Here is a 19821-nt window from a genome sequence, read left to right as displayed (position 1 = left end):
CTCAAGATTTGGTACCACACACTGTTCTCAGGATTCAGCATGCAGAGGTTTGTGTTGTGATTGGCAGTGTGCTGGATACTTCTCCAGCCAGCCTTCTAGTTCCACTTTGTTCAAGTCTGAATCTAAAACTGCTTAAGAAGATGAGGTAGCTAATTAGCTATTTGAGGTAAAACAGTAAATACTTTGCAAACATGTAGACATATACAGATTTGGACAAGGCACAGGATGAGTTTTCAATAATTTTGGTTACTTTAAAAAGTAACTATGAAGGAATGCTCATAATGAACCTGTCACAGTTAACTTTGCTGTCTGCCAGAGCAGTTCAATCATGCTCTGAGGGCTTTCAAGCAGAGTTCAGGAGCGGTCTGAAGAGCTGTAGCTGAAGGAAATAGAGGAAGCTTTATGCAATGACTGGAAATATCTGTACATAGCACAAGCCAGGACCACTCATAGGCCAGGGACCTTTAAATACATTTATTTTTTAGGCCAAATGGCACAGCACAGCTGATATGCCCAGTCCTCTCCCCCTCCAAAAGCCAGGCATGTGCTGTCCCATGAGTTATGCGCAGGCTTATGTAGGAAAATGCAGTCTGGGCCAAAGGAACACCAGGAAATGTCAGCAGTTATGCAATATGATGACTCCTTCCCAGTACACCAACCTGTGTGTTGGGACTCTATTATTTACCAGTATACCCATAGCTTTCACTGAACCACAGGATGCATCTGTACTAGGAAATCACACTGTGCCAGAGATCTTCCTGAGGCTCTGGGATGGGATTATTCAAATTACTTGAATGATCCCTACAGGGCTTTGGGCTTGTGCCAACAATCACCCTCTCAATCACAAACAGGCATATTTCAAGAGGAACAGCAGGTGTTTTACAAGCAGCTGTCTTGCTCTAGAGGATAAAGTTGTACTAGTGGAGGAAATGGTCGTTCTTGGTCAGATATGCAAAGTACTTAAGAATGGTTCCAGCACACTGCAATTGCCAGAACAGAGGTGATCACAGAGACCACCACAAAGGTAATCTTAAACGATCTTTGCAGAGTAGTGACTCCAATAATCCATAAACCAGACAGAAAATGTCAGTTGTCAATGCAGAAGAAATAGAGGGGCCCCAAATGAGCATTCAGACAAGCACTGGTTTTAATTTTTTCAGTTCCTTATGCTTAGCTGCATAGCATCCGAGTGTGCTCAGATAGACTGCAATGTATTTGTAAACTTTTCTGTTAGTGCTCAAGATATGATACGGCACCTCCACTTTTTATTTCTGTAGGAATTCCCCTTTTACCCAACAAGCACTATCTCTTGAAATCTATTGAAGTATTAAAGGCCATAATGATCTACATCTCGCACTGGTATTCTATAACAGCTGTATCTTTATTAAAATCAATGGTGGCATTAAAGTCAGGAGATCTATGCCAATTTACCCAAGATAACCCATATATAAATATATCAGCTAACTGAAAAATGAATGAGTGATTCTTTAAAGTAATCAGTATATGTCTGTTATGCAGCTAGGATAATACTTTTAGACAGAAATAACTCTCTCGAGAAAAAAAAAAAAGTTTGCATTGCCAAGTACATATTCAAAAAAAGTACAGCAATGTATGTCACAAAGACAAACGGATAGAATGGTACATTTAAACTGGCAGAAATTTAGAAGCCTCATCATGCAATAAGCTGTTCACACAGCATTCAAGGGAATTGCTCATATAGTCTGAAAGGATTCAGGGCACACGTGTTGCAGCTGAAGGCCCCATGAAGGTAAAGAAAGTCATCTCTTGCCCACAATGTATACAAGATATGTCTTGCAACATTTTCTCAGCAGTAAGCAATGCCCAATTCCCCAATCTTTTTGCCAGCCCTGCCCTACCGCATTTTCATGTTCTCCTCCAAGGGCCAGCAGCTTGGTAACAGGGCTCTCTGGTGTGCCAATATCACTGACGGGAGGCATGTGTCCGTTCCTTAAAATGGAGGTCACTCCTGCAGGCTGGATTGTGTGAGAGTGGGACAGGGAGAGGGTCTGGCTGGACAGCTTGGTGTCAAGGGTCAGATACTGCTTCACCTGGTGCCTCTGGCTTTGCTGGATATGGTATCTAGACTGATTTTCCAAGTGTGTTTGTACCTGGGGAGAAATGGAAATGATTGCTAAAGTTTCAAGCTGTTCGTACCACCATTTGCCAATATGCTCCCTCAGGGAACTTTAGAACAATACATTCAGATTTATATCACTGCATATAATTATTATTAAACTCAAATCTTTTTTAAATTTTACACGCCCATTTCTCATTTGCATACTATATTGCCCTATACAGGTGAATAAACCCTCTGAATAATTATCAAAGAAAAAGAGTAGAATAGAATAGAAAATTCAGAATAGAATAGAATAGAATAGAATAGAATAGAATAGAATAGAATAGAATAGAATAGAATAGAATAGAATAGAATAGAATAGAATAGAATAGAATAGAATAGTTCAGTTGAAAGAGACCTAAAAATATCAAGTCCAACTGCCTGATCATAAACATGATCCTGAGAAAAGGCCAAAAGTGCGCTACACGTTTTTCTTTTCTCAGTTAATCTGAGGATCTGAATCACTAATAATTGAATCAGTAATAATTATAATCAAATCTATAAGCATATATGTATTAAAATTAGTATCACAATGTAATTATACTTTTGTACTTGAAACAGCAAAGAAATGTATAAAGAAAAACACAATCCAACCAACTTCAAGAGCAGCAGACATTCATTTCTATCTAAACCCAAATTTGGTTCACCTTGTAATAGGTACAGTCAGTCAAATGAGGCATTGTTGTACTTTTGCAAAAATTAAAATAAAAATCTAATAAAAATAATTTTAAAAAATGGCCCAAAGTTACAGTCTTAGATGACTCTTCACTATCCTGAAACCATGCAGTCTTTGTGAAGTGCCTCTTGAGGACAGATCACTTTTTGAGTCGGTAGGACTTTATAAACCAAGCGGTCATGCCAAAATGGCTAATTGAGTAAGACTTTGGGCCATCCTTTGATTACAAAGATTGACAATTGCTACTTCAAACAGCTCTCATCTCAGATCAATGTCACATTCCTGCAATTTAACTACCAGAGGAGCACTGCATACACAAACCTCACTGTCATTTCAGCCCTGTGGCTTTCTCCTTTAGCTATGGCATGACTGGTCACAAATTTCTCGTAATAAATTTTTCTCAAGTGGCCTCTGTGCAAGCATGATTAATATTTGTTAAATAACAGCAAGACTTGCTCTGCAGCCCTTATTTTCTCTGAAAAAATTCAGTCATTTAAACAAACTTCTTTTTAATTCCCCTAACATACATAAGAAGAGATAAATAGCCCATAAAAGGGGGTTGCATTTAAATTAACTATATTTTTGTACAACATTGCAGTAGTTACTTTATTTTTAATCATGTTACAGTGGCAAGTCTAGAATTATTTTAATTATGTTTCTTTAAACTAATTTTCTAGCCATATAAAAAGATTAAGCCATGCGGTAATGAATATAATATTAATTATTTTGATGTAAGCCTTAAAGTTATTAAATAATATTCCACTAAAATATTGATATCAAATCTTAAATACAATGTTTTGATATTCCCTTGTTTTATGTTAGGAAAGTATGCATCCTTTGAAAGATTTTAAGAACTAAATGTGTATTTGGGATTTACTTAAATTATAATATTATTTATCTTAACTGAGATCTTTGTGTTAGTTTTAGTAAGTGTAAAATGTAATGTTAATTTAGGCTCTGATTTATCATTGTGTAAGGATGATAGCTTCTTCACCTTCAATAAGGCTTGTGCTCATACTGAAAGTTAAACACTCATGCAGCTTTCTAAATTAGAATCTAAATATGAATTCTACTGCATACCGATTTAACAAAAGTAACAGGTTGGGTGAAATGAAATGTGCTGATGGAAAGAAAATATGTCCCGTTGTATAGCCAAAGCAGGGATTTGCTGTGCACCCTTGTTTTTTGTTGCTGTTTCGAAAGCACCCACAGATACTTGGTGTTTGTACTGAACTCTAGGGTCACTGAATATGACTAGTATCTAGATCTTGCACGGCCTAAATTGATGAAGATCTCTTTCCAGCAGTGCAGAACACTACAATGAACAGCTTTGAATGGACAGCTTCTTTGGATGGTACAACTGGGAGTGGAATCAATGCATCGGTTACAAATCCAATTACTGCATCTCACCCAGCTGCTTTATTCTCTTAAATGAACAATGAATTGTTTTCTTAGAAATTCTACAGGCCTACCTGAAACACAAAATCCACATGAATATTGAATATCTTCAAATTAAATGGGAAACAAGAAATTTGCAGTGTCCTGTGCGTGTACTATCTTGTTTAAGAGTTTGCTGTTGTTGGTTGGTTAGTTTGGTTTGGTTTGGTTTTGTATATGGGCAGAATTTTAATCAGGAAGTGGGTTCTGCCACAAGAATATTGCTGAAAGGTCAGTGGCTTGCTTTTTGCTTTCTCTGGCCTTCAGATTGCTGGTGGTAGACTGAAATCCCTGTCCAGCCCAATGGGCTGGTGAACTACCACAGAGCCATTTCTGTGTGCTGTGGGAAAGAAAATCAAGTAAAAAAATCAAGTTTATTAGGAGTGCTCCTCTTGTATGACATTTTTTCAGTGCTTAGATCCTGCCCGTACTGTCCTCAATTTTCACGAACAGGTAAAAAACTAAAGCTCCTCTGATGGGATCTGTTTCTGTGGTTTTGCAAACCCCTCTGTTCCCTTTACTGTGCAAATTGCAGTCATTGTAAAGCAGTACTGCTGGTGTTAAAAAGGGATCTATGCCCTGATTTTCAAAAGTACATGAAGTTGCAATACTTAATCATCCCTATATATCTAAATAAATCTTAGAAGTCAATGTCAATGATGGGCAGTCAAGCCTTTTTGAAAGTCAAACCACTACATAAAGACAAAGCAGAACTGAACTCCTATTTTTATAATCATATTGCTAGTGTATAATAAATGGGGAGAAAAAGTCATGTTATGCTAAAGGAATACTAAGAATGCAAAGTCAAGCTCTCTGGAAATTAGAAATGACAGTTAAAGCTGTCCATGCAACATTTGTGAAATAGGAGAGGAAATTCAAAATTTAATAATTTTATGAAGTCTGTTAGTGAAGTGTCAATTACCAAGTATGATCAGTTTATTCTCTACTGGTTTGCTGGATGATTTTTATTATATCAGTACTGTTAAGCTTAGTTTAGGTTTTCTGATTTTTTTTGTAATCACATAAGCTCTTTTAAATAACAATTACTATAATTATAAACTATAAACTTTGTGTTGATTTTGAGCTTCATTTTAGTGATGTTAAAGAGTGGTTAAGCACTGGCATAGGTTTTCCAGAGTGCTTGTGGAATCTCCATCCTTGGAGATTTTCAAAACATGACTGGAAAAGGCACTGAGCCCCTGAGAAAGTAAAATAAATAAAGAAAATTTCCAGAGAAATTTGCAATGGTAATCTAAATATTTAAACTCTGGATAATAATTTTTAAGTCTGGGAAAAAATGGTATTTAAATATTCAGGTTAGGGGATCGGTGAAACAAATGAAGAAAAAAAAAAAAAGAAAAATCGCTCCCACATATAAGTAGTCCCACAAGCAAAACAGCCCAGACATACATGTACTAAGCTGGTTTGAGACAGTAATAATGGGACTATTTTAGATCCACCAGATTAGTTCCCTGCTACAGACAACTGGGAAAAAAAATATATAATAATCCCAGAGGTATATCCTCCAGCAGTATTGGGAAACTAATTTTCTAGTTCCTTTTAATTTGAGGAGTTCCCATAGTCAGCAATAATATTTTGTTAGAGACTATATTAAATTTTAAGGCAACGATCTCTGAATCTCTCCAGTTTAGGATTCCTCCTGTATATAAGATCATTGAAACTTCTTTGGAGCAGGAACCTGCATTGTTGAAGATGAAACATCCTTTACTATCACAACAGTTTCAATATAGAGTTACTTTATTATTTTTTTCTTAGTACAATGAATATTTAATCAGTTGTTTAATGCCAGACACCTTAAAGAAAGACCCTAAAAGACGCTAGGATGTTTTTTAGGGTAGAGAATCCATGGGGCTGGTGGCTCCATGTAACCTGGGTTCTCATTCCTGGCACAGAAATGTGGGAGCAGTGGGATTTGAAAAAAAAGTCTATCTTCTGGCACTCAGAAGGTCATTTTCTTTTAAACTTCTCTCTGCCTTTCTAATTTTTGTGAAATGGATGACCTTGCTCTTTGACATGTCCAATTTCTGGGAATCTCTAGCAGAAGTAGTCACCCAGTGACCACCTGATGAATCAGATACTGACTCCAGGGAGAGAAAAGCCTCAGACCCAGCCCAAGATTTAGAACTATCTGCCAGCACACCTGCTTAGCTCTCAGTAAAGTCAGTGGCCTGAACCTTTCTGCAAAGTGCTCCTGAAGTTTTACAGACTATTTTGACTATTTTGTGTGCAAGGTGTAACAAGGCAATGAATCTATGTAGATAAATGCTGGTTCTTCTCCCAGGCATTCTCTTGCAGTGGCTATGGACATGTACTTTAAATGCTAATTATTAAGGATTTTTTGAGGAGTGAAGCACAGCATAAAATTTAACAGTGGAGAGATTATCTACTCCCTCCTAGGCACTGCTTTTGTCTATTATCTGGCTTTCCTGTGAAATTAAAACCTCTATAGGACCAGAAACATCAAGCTTGCAGGGACCAAAAGAATCTAACCCAGACTCAAATCGTATAATTCAACCAGAACAAAGCTAGAACAGAAATGAAAGTTTTGGGATGGATTTTGTAATCCAGAGCAAATCTCAATGCACATGTAACCAACTGTACCTACTTCTATTTTATATCTCACTGAGAAGCCAGTTCTGAGAACAAGAACATAACTGCCTTTCAGAATTACAGACACATAGTCAAACTTCTTCAATTGCTCTTTCTAATTTGAGCACATGTCCTCATGTTGCAAAACTGTGGTAGAGTTGTGTAACATTTTTTCCCACACTCACACTATTCTTTCTTTCATTTCTAATATATTGCACAATGGCATAACTAGGTCTTCAGTAGTCTATTTACACAAAATATTTCACTTCCACATTTGCCGATGAGATTTTTCCATTAGTAAAAAATGCCTATCATGCCAAAAGCAAGAAAGAGGGCATATTTAGGGGATGTAATGAGGCATGATCAATGTCAACAATATACCAGTAAGTAGCAGTGCCATGTATCATACCGATATTCCGCTATGGGCAAGCAGATGATACATTAACTCCCAGGCTGCTTAGCCCAACATCAGTTCTGGGAAAAATAATGGGAAAACTGAAAAGAGATTCAATTAATAAATTATTAAAAGATAGGAATATAATTAATGCTAGTCAACATAGCTCTGTGGAAAATAAGCCTGGTCAAACAAATCCGCTTCTGTTTTTTGATGAGATTTTAAGTTAGGTTGCCAAAGGTAACGATGTAGGTATAATATACTTCAACTTTTGTGTGCCTTTTGACTTAGCATCATTCAATATTCTAATTAAAAATATAGCACTACACAATATCAACAAAGTATGTTTTAAGTGGATTAAGAGTTGGCTGACGAATATGCATAAGAAAGTAATCAGCAAAGGCTTGGCATCAGAAAGAGACGCTCTTCACAATATTGTACTATTCAACATTTCTATCAGTGATTTGGGACTAGAGAAAAATAAAAGGTACTGAAAAGAAAAATATTTTTATAGAGCAGTGACTCCCTTGAAAGAACATGTGTTCCAAGTCAGCCAAATACACATCTTCTGGAAAAGAAATACAGGATGCAACACCGTAGAAAACTGATTGAAAAATACTCTGGAAGCAAAGAGTCCATAAAAGATTTGAGGTAACAATAAACCAGCAACTTGGCAGGGGTGATGCTAGTGATGCTACAGCAAGACAGAGAAAATGGTATAAAGGAAGCAGATAAGAACCTGGCTTTACTCTGCTTTTATTAATGGCTCAGTGGACCCTAAACATTTTTAAAACATAGTTGAAAATTTGAAAGGATATAGAAAAGAACCACAGAAGCAAATAAAGAGTGATAAAAGTGTGTTTCAATGAACACTTTAAGAAACTCCACTGCTTTCTTGCTGTCAAACTGAAATTTGTGAGGGATGCTGAATGTGAAAGGGTTGTGTTAAGCTAACACATAGAAAACATGAGCTACTGCCCACAGGCTGATGTTAGGTAAACTCATATCAGAAATTCTGTGAATAGATAGACACTGACATATTCAGAAGGAATAGTTCAGGGACTCTAACTGCTGTTTTCTTCAGACTAAGGGTTGATGAATTTCTGGAAGAGATGAATTAGCCAAATCCAAGGTAAACTTTCATCAAACACTTTCTTGACTCAAAGCTGAGTACCAGGATAATAACTGAATAAAGTACAATAGCCAGTGATATTAAAGGAATTAGAATGAGTGGTCTGATAGCCCTTTCTTTGTTTAAATTTTATGGACTTTTGGATCTGAGAACTCACTATCATAATAGTAACTTTTTCTTCAGTGAAAATTCACTCTGAATTTAATAAATGTTCAAATCTCTGCAACAATATAATATGTATAAATATAGTTATAATATGCTGGACTGAGCAGTAGACTTCATTACTTTGCCATTTATGCTGGATGTTAATCTGTTCCAATGTTTTTAAAAGTTCCTGAAGTCAAATTTCTCACACTGATGGGATCACATCATTTACCATTAGTCCTGAACACAACAACTCTCTGAATCTATTTGAGTTATGGGGCCTCATGTTCTTTTCAGTCACTGTACCAGAAAATAAGCAACTAATTATGAACTTTTTAATTATTAAAATGCTCTGCAAGTACCCAAAAAATCTAATTCCATTTTAAGATAAGAAACACAGACATAACACAGACTGTTTCAGTTCTATTTCTGATGACTTTCAACTGGCTTTTAAGAGTTAGGAAAAAAAAAAAATTTAGTGATAAAATAATCTTTTTTCCTTTCTAACTTCTATTATAAATGAACATCAGCTGTTTGTTTGTCCTGTTCTTTCTATTAAACTTTTTGAGAAAAGCACATTTGTGAAATTATTTCATAATAAAATGAAATTTCATCTTAGTAATTATACACTTCTGTTCTATCTTAAAAACTATCACCAAATAACATAGCTGTTCACTTTGATGTTTAGTTTATAAAAGCATGTGTGATTATGTCAATTAATTACTTAAGCTAAACACAGTAATTAATTTTTAAATGTGAATATATTTTTCTTATTGGAACTTTGATCTGACTAGACGAGACCTTCTCCATTAATATGCATGAAGAGAGAATACAAAGCAAAAGGCATCCAGTCTGGCAATTCAGAGCTGTGTTTAGTTGATGCCTTACAGTAGCTTTCAAGTTTAAAAACAACAACAACAAAAAAATCTCTCATGTGACTCTAATGCACTATTTTTCATCTTGTTTAACCTTTGACATCATATTCATCAGGAACTTGTGAATGTTCTTTCAAGGGTGAAGAGACCGAAGAAGAAACATTTTAAAGTTCTTTGACAAAGGCCTTATCTTCAACAATGACAACTGCTTCAGTATTTTGTTATCTCAATGGCCTAAAATAGCTGATAATTATAAATGTGGAGTAGGGTGGGAGTATTACCCATCACATTGGCAACCATTATGAAAAGAAATATATTTTCTATTATATCTAGAATGAAAATTGTAAAAATGTTTATTAATTGCACAGTTCTATTCTGAGACAGAGTTACTTATATGTACACTTTCAATTATTACAATACTTCAGAAAAATACTTTTTTTTTTTACTTTAAAAATTGTTATCTACATAATATGCACTTCAAGTTAAAGAAATCATCAGCACTAACACAGTGCTAAAATAGAGTATCCAGTTGTAAGATGGAGCATAGGAAAGAGTCCTTGTAATTTAAATGTGAATTTAGGAAAACAATTAATTATGTGATTCGCTGTCACTGAAGTCACAGTAACTTAATGTGTACTCCAAAAGACAAAGCCTAATGTTTCCTTGAGTAAGGTCAGATACAAACACACAGTAAAACATTTGCTAGAATTAGAAACTTGCTTTTCAGTGTTCTATTTCTAAAGGATTTCATAAAGAAAGCAGCCCTCTAAATACAGTATTTTCAGCAAATGCATTCTAATTCCAGGCACAATTCTAATTTAAAATGGAGTGAGATTGTCTACTTTGGAAAAGCTGTCGTAATAAACTTGTCTTCCTAAATAATATTAAAGTCCAATGTTTTACTCCACTTGGAAAAATAGAAATGGGTGTAGGTCTTTTATATTTTAACACTACAAGGCATTTGGAAACAGAAGACAAAAAGTGGACAGCGTTCTTGTAATGTGCTATATGAATGATCTATCTTTCCAAGCACGGCTCTGCTGATTTTTAGAAAGTTTTATGAAGCAGGCTTCCACAGGGCTTTGCTGACATCAAGCATCTCACAACGTCAGAAGTTGAAAATAGGATGTGTTCTTTACAAAGTGTTTACAGTGGAAATACTGACTTTGAAGATGAGAAGTGCATGAGTAGGTCCAAAGGAAAGCAACAAAAATGATCAGTGATTGAAAAGAGGGGGAGTATTTAGTTTTAGAAGAGAAGACTGAGAAGAAACAAATAAAAGTCTTCACTTCTTTAAAAGACTGTGGCCAAGCAACAGATTTCAGTATGAAGTGAATGCCATGACAATCAGTATCATGGCATTAAGTAGCAACAAAAGTGAGCCTGGCTAGAAACTAGGAACAGATTTCTCAGGGTAAGACTAGTGAAATATTGGTAGAAAGGAGGATGATACAGATTCCTAAAATCAAAAGCCTTTAGATTCAGACAAGCATGCTAGGAGTGACAGGAATAGGCAAAAGTGGTGAACCTTCTTGAATCTACTTCAGCCTTACATTTTCGAGCAAATCCACCTGTGTGGCAGAGCAAATAGATGAGGTGATATGGCCAAACATGCGCCAAACGAGCTGGAAATCTATGTAGTTCAGCAAATTAACAGTTGAAAGATATAACCAAGATGAATGTGGGGGCAAAAGAGCTGCAAAAGAGACTGCAGAAATCAGTGCTGAGTGAGAAAACTTTCTGTACAACATATATAGCAGAAGAACATGTCTCTCACGGAGAGAGAGGCAGCAGAGCTCTCATGGCTGTAGCTGTTAGGGGTTAGATTATACAGCTAGCCATTTCCTGACAAATTCCTGTGCAGATGCAGTGATTTTGATAGCATTTCCCCATTGCGGCATTCTCTGGCACTCACTGAGCATTGATGGAGCTCGGTTCTTTCAGGTATTCCTCTGTGCTAACCTCCTTGTGCAATCAGAAATGAGTTGGGGGAAGCCAACTACCTGCACTGAGCAGCTACAGAGACATTATCAAAGCAAGCACTTCCATTTGCGCTGATATATCTGAGACACTCTTGGCTTCTTAATTGAACTCCTGCAGTTAAGATACACACAGCTCTCATGGCTCCTTATCCATCACCAGCTTGACTTCTGAAGAAAGGACCCCTAAGGTCTTAAGGCCAGCTTGTCATGTTTTAAAATAAAAATGAGTCTCGATGACTTTGTGGTCTTCACTGGCAAAGACTCAAGATTTTAACATTACAGTATAAAAACAGCCTATAAAGTTAAGCAAAGCAAACTACAGGAAGTATTTTTACAAAACTATCCCTTTGATTTAAGTTAGAATTTAAGCTGAAAATCTAAACTGCGAATAAAACCAACCACTACAGTTAATAGGCCACACAAGCATAACAATGGACCACAATCAAATTATGAAACCCCAGCTAATATCCTTACTTTGACTCTGCACAGTGACCCTGTCCATGCTCTCATTGATTCATGACATCTGTGAATATAATAAATCTGTACTGTTCCAGTTCCTCTTTATTGTTGATTTTATTAAAGGACAGTGAACGTGACTCTTGCATTTGAAGAATGGAAAGAATCTTTTTGTATGGCCAGCTATGTTTAAAGAGCTGGGTCCTGATACCTTTACTTAACTACTTGCAGAATACTCTGTTTCCAGAAGTCATTCTAATTAGGTCAGCCAATATGATGCTATCAAATGGAGAAGGGTGTATTAAACAAATATTCTAGGAATATCAGTTTTCAGTATGAAAAGCATAAACTGTTTTTTTTAGTTAAAAAAAAACTCTGTTAATGACCTTACACCAGTGCAGTTTGTTCAGTCCTTGCAGAAGAAACAAAATAGCAGCATTAAGAGTTCTTCTTTATTTGTCAACTGCAACAGCTAACACAGACCTGTAAATGCACAGTTCTTGCAGTATGAGAAATCCATAACTAGAACAAGGTATCTAATTCAGATATTCAAAATTTTCTGACAAATATCATATGTCAAAACCAAATCTACTCCAAAAGTTGGGATTCATTCAACACTGGCTGATACAGATGCCAGGAATAATGACAATGCTTGCAATCATAAAAATTATATTTTAATGTCAGCATTTTTTAACTATTTAAATGGAGATGAAAACACAGAAAAGTCAAAAGATGTCTGTACTGTTAAGATATATATAGCCTGTTTTGATATCCATAAGTAAAGAAAGGGAAATAGGTCTAACATAGGAGAGAACCAACACATACGTATACTACATTTATCTCTATCTGAGAAAGTCTGAACTTCAAATAGGATGAAACAAAAGAAAAAGAAAAAAAAAGATCATTGGTGTGACACCTAATTTAGTAAATTCCTGATTAGTTTTAAAAGGTTCTGGTTCTTTCTTTGAATTATAATTATTTTTATGTGACCACAACTGTCATCTTCTCATTTGCATCTCACTTGGAGAACTCAGAGAGAAGTCAGCCTCGATACATAGGAAGACAGAACATGAAGTAATAGATTACTGTTTGGTGCACTTTTTTTCTGTCTCCCAAGAAGAGCAGATACCATATCATTTGAGATGCAGTGATGGCAGTAACATCCCTCCTGTTCAGTTACAGACAACAAAACAATTCTAGACCTGAAAAGTATATTTTCCTGGTGTGTAAGGATATGGACATCAACTATAATACAGAAAAAAGTACTAATGCAAAAACAGTAAAAGGAGAAAACAGTACTTTGGTATTTGAATATACAGGTATTTCTAAGGGAAAGGAATGGGTTTTTGTCTTTCTTAATTTCATCGGGTAGGGAGTGTTTGTACGCAGATATTTATAATACACTTTCAAATAACTTTTTCATGTTTTGGCAGCAAAAGCTAAAGAAGAAAATGACAAAAACTGAACATAGTAAGCCTAATTCTGGACAGTTATTCCTCTTTGAAAATACAGTAAGTTCAAAAGACAACCATTTTGGATAAAAACACCAGTATTGCCTACTTCTAATTTGAAAGATTCATGACTGTATACCAAGGAGACTACATAAATTTCCCCCCAGAAGTAAAACCCATTGGTTGAAAAACACAAATTTTTAAAATGTGGTCATAATTTCACCATCAGATAACAGCACTGATAACCCCTTTATTGTGTCTCAGTCCTCCCTCATTCAGAAAAGAAAACTGTACCTGGGTATGCACCCCCCAGGTCCATCCACTGCACGAATGGTACAGAAAGGAGGAAAAAAAGTTGGTGGCAGAAGGTGGTTTGGTGAGGTATAATCACAGAATCACAGAATAATTTATGTTGGAAGAGATATTCTAGATCAAGTCAGATCATGGAGGATAGTGCGTTGGACAAGTTATTTTTGAATGCAACATCTAATTCTGTGAAATATTATAGCTTCAATAAAGACACAAACAAAAGCAGCATCAGCCTAAGAAATCTGCTTTCTATTGCTTTCCTCCATCTCTGAATGATAAAAAGGGAAATCTTTTGAAATAGGCTGATCCTAGGATCAGCTTCACAACACGTCTTTGGAGTTGTTTTTTTGTTGGTGGTGGTGGTGGTGGTGGTGGTTTTTGTTTGTTTGCTTGTTTGTTTGTTTTGTGAAGTCAGGGCAGAACATCATTTTAAGCCAGGTTAGGATCTGTCCTAAATTTGCTTTCATAGAAGAGGAGCAGATTGGGGTAGTTGAGAGTAGTAGGTGACGTTTCTATCAAGGATGGTCGTATGAGAAAAAAGTAACAGAAAATACTTCACATCAATAGTTAAGAGCTTTTTAAAAAAAAATCAGCTGGTACATTTTGTATTCAAATATGTTTTATGGCTGCAAGTGGCAATGAGTCTGACCATGTTCATGATTTATCATGCTGTTGTCCTGCTATACATGGAAATAGCAAAAATTACTGTCAGTTCAGTGTCTGTTTAACATCTTTGTCAATGACGTGGACAGTGGGATTGAGTGCACCCTCAGCAAGTTTGCAGATGACACCAAGCTGTGTGGTGCAATCGACATGCTGGAAGGAAGGGATGACATCCAGAGGGATGTGGACAGGCTTGAGAGGTAGACAAGTGTGAACCTCATGGAGTTCAACAAGGCCAAGTGCAAGGTCTGGCATCTGGGCAGGGACAATCTCTGGCACAAATACAGGCTGGGCAGAAAATAGATTGAGAGCAGCCCTGAGAAGGACCTGGGGGTGCTGGTTGATGAGAATGCGCTTGCAGCCCAGAAGGCCAATCGTATCCTGGGCTGCATCAAAAGAAGTGTGGCCAGCAGGGCAAGGGAGGTGATTGTCCCCCTCTGCTCTGCTCTTTTGAGACCCCGTCTGGAGCATTGTGATCAGCTCTGGGGCCCCGAGCACAAGAAGGTCACAGACATATTAGAACAAGTCTAGAGGAGGGCCACAAAGGTGGTCAAGGAGCTGGAACACCTCTCCTACGAAGACAGGCTGAGAGAGTTGGGGTTGTTCAACCTGGAGAAGAGAAGGCTCTGGGGAGCCCTTAGAGCAGCCTTCTGGTACCTAAAGGAGGCCTACAGGAAAGCTGGGGTGGGACTCTTTGTCAGGGGGTGTAGTGACAGGACAAGGGTAATGGTTTTAAACTAAAAAAGGGCAGATTTAAATTAGATATTCAAAATAAATTCTTTACTCTGAGGATGGTGAGTCACTGGAACAGGTTGCCTCATCAATTAAAGTGTTCAAGGCCAGGCTGGATGGGGCTTTGAGCAACCTGGTCTGGTGGAAGGTGTCCCTGCTCTGTGGCAGGGTCGTGCGGAATCAGATGATATTTAAGGTCCCTTCCAACCCAAACCATTCTGTGATTCTACTGTAACACTACCTAAAAATCAGTATATCCTTTCGGCAATACATTTCTACTTAGAGTAATAACAGCGGATTTACAGTGCAGTAATTATGTTGTCCTTGAAATATTTCAATAATTTCACATTTTTGTCATTGTTCTTAGGAAATAAGAGTTTAATAAGGAGCCTAGGTGTTAGTGGAAAACAAACAAATGAACAAGCAAACAAAAAAGCACTAGCATGAACAGATGTTATAATGAATATAATTTAACTTTTTACTTTAAAATGCATAATTAATTTTGGGGAGTCTTTATTGAATTATAGGTTTTCATTTTAAGCCTGAAAAGGTACTTTTCAGCCTAACACTGCTAAAGAGGAAAAGGGATGCCAAGAATTCCTTCAGTGAACATTTAGAAAGTGCAAGTCCCCAAATACTTATGTTTTTGCTGTATTCTACAGTTGACTGGAAATCTCACAAAGATAGTGTTAACTGGTGCTTTCAGTACTGAAATGAGCAAGCAGTCTTGCCTTTTGACATGAACTTAACCTAATCTTAGTTCACCACATGTTCCATTCAGCAGTAACTCAATTAGCCAAAAAAAAAAAAAGATTAATAAAGATTAATGAAAGATTAAAAAAATAAAAAAATAAAAATAAATAAAAATTAAATAAAAAAGATTAATAAAAGATTAATACAATTTATAATGTACAACAGATCAAAATTCAGTTCCTTTTCTAATTACTTGAATTCTGAAATCAGTCTTTAAAAATCTTTACAGTGAGAACTACTGTAAGAACACCATAAATAGAATCAAGAGGCAGCCTGGCCTCTTGAAACAGGTATGTGTCCTTCAGTGTTAGGGTTTTACTTGATAGCATTTACATTTCAGTTTAGGTACAACAAACATATACACACATAGTAAACACTACAGAGTAGGAGCTGAAAGAGTGATATTAGGGTAAACTCAAACTACTCAACAACTTTCAGCTTATATTTCACTTATATTCAGCTTATATTTCAGCTTATAATAAAAACATGTTGATTAACAAAAGATGATTGATTTTACTGGGATTAATCAAGAGAAATTCCCACTTAGTTTAAATGAAATTTCTGTGTCAATATGGAATTAAAGATTACTACTGGTAAGTCATTTTTAAGAGTATTAATTATAAGCAGTATTAATTAAAGCAGCACAAAACAAGAAAAGCTAGGTAAGTTTTTCAAATACAATAGTCCTAATGCTGAAAGGAATGTACAAGTTAAAAATAAGTGAAGTTAGAATTGCCTAGAAAATGATTGATGTAGTTATGTATCTATGTGAAATCTTTCTGCCACCAAAATTAATATTTTCTTGGTTGAAAAGTAAGAATCCTACTTTTTTCATAAAGAAACTGGTTAAAAAAAGATCATGAAAAGTTTATATATATATATTATAAAATTATATTTTGTTAAATTAAGAAAATATAGAATATTAAATAAGTTTACATATGCTAGTGCCAATGGATTTTCTTATTTTCCTCTCATTATTTAATAATGATAGCAGTATTTTAAAGCCTTCAGCATGTTTCCACAGAACTTTCAGCAGGAAACTATATCACATTATTTGTATTGCAAAAAAGTGGTGTGCTGTGAATGTTAAAGAGTAAAATTTCGTATGTGAGTTTATTAGTATTAGTATGTTTATTTAATTATCAAGTGAATTCATTAGTAGTTATCAGCATAAGCAATAGGCTACATTATGGAAAGAAGGCTAACTGTAGTCCCTTTGGTCTGCTTTAGGAAGATGGCAGCTTAAACTATGATTCTGTCACACATGCAAAATAAAGCAAGAATTGATTAGGCTGATTTTCATCACACAGTTAACATGCAGAAGCATTGGTTTTCCAGTGTCTTTACCTACCGGCTGAGGCTGGATTGCTATCAGTTCTATCACCTCTACAAAACAGCAACACCCCAGAGCCCAGGGACACGAACACAGCAGGGCAAACAAGAAAAGACCAATACAAATCTGACCATGAATAATGTATGTCACTGCTTGTGTGTATCCAGTTGGTTCTAGGGAGAGAAAGGAGAAGTGGCTCATGAGGGTATTTCCTTAACTCTGTCTGGAATTTCAGTTAAGGAAGAAGAAATGATACAGCACTTTTAAGGAAAGAAACTTCCTATGTGGGTCTTAAATGCACTGTTAACTGAAGAATAGATGCTGAAAGAAATCAGGAGCATAATAGTATGGCCATGTTAGCAGTTTCCTTCGATCATTTTGTTAGTCTGTCATCACCATTTGCATTCAAAAGGCCACAAAATCTAAACACAGAGGAAGAACTCTTCTTCATACAATCTCTTACTACCATCTAGAATAAGTTAATTTTCTTTGCTTTAACTTCAAACACCAGGATTATTCTCAATCCAGTTCACACTCTCAATATATTCTGCACAGTTTCAAAGTAATTTAGCAATACAATTTACTGAAATTTATTTGGGCTCATTACCTTTTACATTGCTGGATGCAAAGCATATGTGTAAGACTTGCATTTTGGTAAAACCCTTATTTTTCTCAATCAAGTCCAGATTTTATTGGTATGTTGTTGGCCCTCAGGACCATCCCACTGAATCAAAGGATGCATAAAAGCCTGCTAGATTGAGGAAGGCTTTCACACTGAAAACTGATGGAATGTACAGCATACATCTCTGTAATGAGCAAGATTATCCTTCCCTAAAGATTATGAAGTCCCACTACTTGAGATGCAGGTTTCCTGCTGTCACTCTCCGAGGCTGGATCTCCAACAGAAGAATTTAGGTTGTCACATTAATCCATGCATCTCCAGCCCAGCTAAATTTAAGACACATTTTTGATTTCTGAAGCAATACTTTCATGTCAATGATTGCTGTTTAATTTTCCCCTCCAAAGGTACAGTTTACATTATTGTAGATTTTTTGTCTTCAAAAACATTTATAGTGCAGTTGAGTTAAAATTTGCATGTGGCAAGGCAAGTGAAAAAGTCTTGCTGAACTATCTCACCAACCCCAGAAGAAGAATGTGACTGTATCAATGGAGAATACTCAAGTCACCTTAAATTTGCAGATGGCATTATCCAATTTGCTGGAAAGCTTTGAGGCAGTGTTCAGCATCGTAGGAAGTGCAGGAAATCTTGATTTAGGATTAATAGGTGCAAAACAAGAACTGGGTTTAATACGATTATGAAAGAGGAAAACACTATGACTAAGGAAAATTAGAAAAGTTAAACCAGCTGGCTAGATTAGGCTGACAACAAGTATGAAAAAATAGGGCTGGCTAAAGAGTCAGAATACTGAACAACAGAAGGAACATAACGTTCAGTTTTCTACTTAGAAGACATTTCGGATAAGCCTTTCTTCCTAGCCAGAATACTTTAAAAATAAAGCCCATCACCAAGAATACAGGGAGAATAAAACTGGGATGGAAAAGAAAGATGATTATGTCATTATAATAAATAACCTAAAAAGAATAGAAGGAAAACCAAGATATTGCAATTACACAAACTGGGAAGTAGACAAAACAATAACAGAGAATGTTGGAACATACGAAGCAGAAATTTAGACCCTATTCCATTTTTCTACTGGTTAGCTTACCTAGGTGCCAAGTCTAATACTTGCCCTAGTACCGGGCAACATAAAGTAGTTCTGCCATAATAAATGCAAAGCACTAATGTCCCAATTTGCCATAAGAAAATATTCTGTGTGATTTTGTATAATCAATGCTTAACTGTCAAGCAAAACAAGGAAACAAAATATTCAACATAAAAAAAAGCTTGGATGCAGAAAATCCTGGTTAGCTCACTTTCTGTGTTTGCAGTGAACAAAGGGTCCTGATGCTGAATAGGTTATTTGGAGGTGAATAGGCCAGAGGAGTACATCAACTAGAAAGTCCTTTGCCAGAATGCGTTGCAGATCACACAAAAGATTGCCAGCAAAACAACACAAAAAAAAAAAAAAAAACTTCCAGCAGAGCTTTTGATCTTCTTATGGATCAAAATTAGGTCTGGTTGTTTTGTTGCTAGCATTTCCTTCAAGATGGCTAGTTTTGGACCAGACAGCGAATAGGCTGGTGAATAATTTAAAGCTCCGTTTCATTAAAGCAAATTCCATTGCATCCTCCCTCATAGATAAGAAGGCCATGCCAACAGTACAGTGTCACTGTTTAGAGGATATACCCAGAGACTTACTTGATTTCAGTTTTATGTCAGTGTGCAAAACCTGCCATGGATGGGAGGGGAAAGGTCTTTCATGGAAGAGCAGCCCTGGGTGACTAATCAATTCAAATAGGGGGAAGTGAGAGCCATATTTTATGAGTGAGGATTCAGTAAAACCCACATAAAACTCTGTAGTAAACATTTTTTCTCTCAGGACAAATACACAGATCTCAATTTCAGTGTACTGGGTGTCCAGTCGTCCTAGAATTTAGACTTCAACAATAAAAGCTAATGTTATAAGAGAGATGAACATGGATAGTAGCTTTATAAACATACCTTTAAAGCCCACCTTCTGGGAGGTCTGATATCAATCATTCTGGGACTCTCTTGTTGTAACAGACACCAAAATAAAGTCTTTGCATAGAAGCAAGGCAATTTAAAATGATCCAT

At 36.2% G+C, this 19821-nt stretch overlaps 1 protein-coding gene across 9 annotated transcripts in view; it reads right to left on the bottom strand.

Moving 5' to 3' along the window:
- Positions 1 to 19821, bottom strand: part of TFEC (transcription factor EC) — a 149855-nt gene that overhangs the window by 43080 nt on the left and 86954 nt on the right. For 8 of the 9 annotated variants that reach the window (XR_013939641.1, XM_080556476.1, XM_080556478.1 and 5 more), the window contains one exon: positions 1878 to 2129. Coding sequence is in view for 8 of the 9 variants with exons in the window: in XM_080556476.1 (XP_080412602.1) it covers positions 1878 to 2129 (252 nt within the window). In the remaining variant the exon portion in view is untranslated. Of the gene's footprint in view, positions 1 to 1877; positions 2130 to 17102; positions 17231 to 19821 lie in introns of those variants that run through there. The other variant, XM_080556484.1, reaches the window with a different exon arrangement.

Source organism: Anser brachyrhynchus, assembly GCF_964034855.1.
Source record: "Anser brachyrhynchus genome assembly, chromosome: 1".
NCBI classification, from domain to species: domain Eukaryota; kingdom Metazoa; phylum Chordata; class Aves; order Anseriformes; family Anatidae; genus Anser; species Anser brachyrhynchus.
This window is presented reverse-complemented; position numbering and strand designations above follow the sequence as displayed.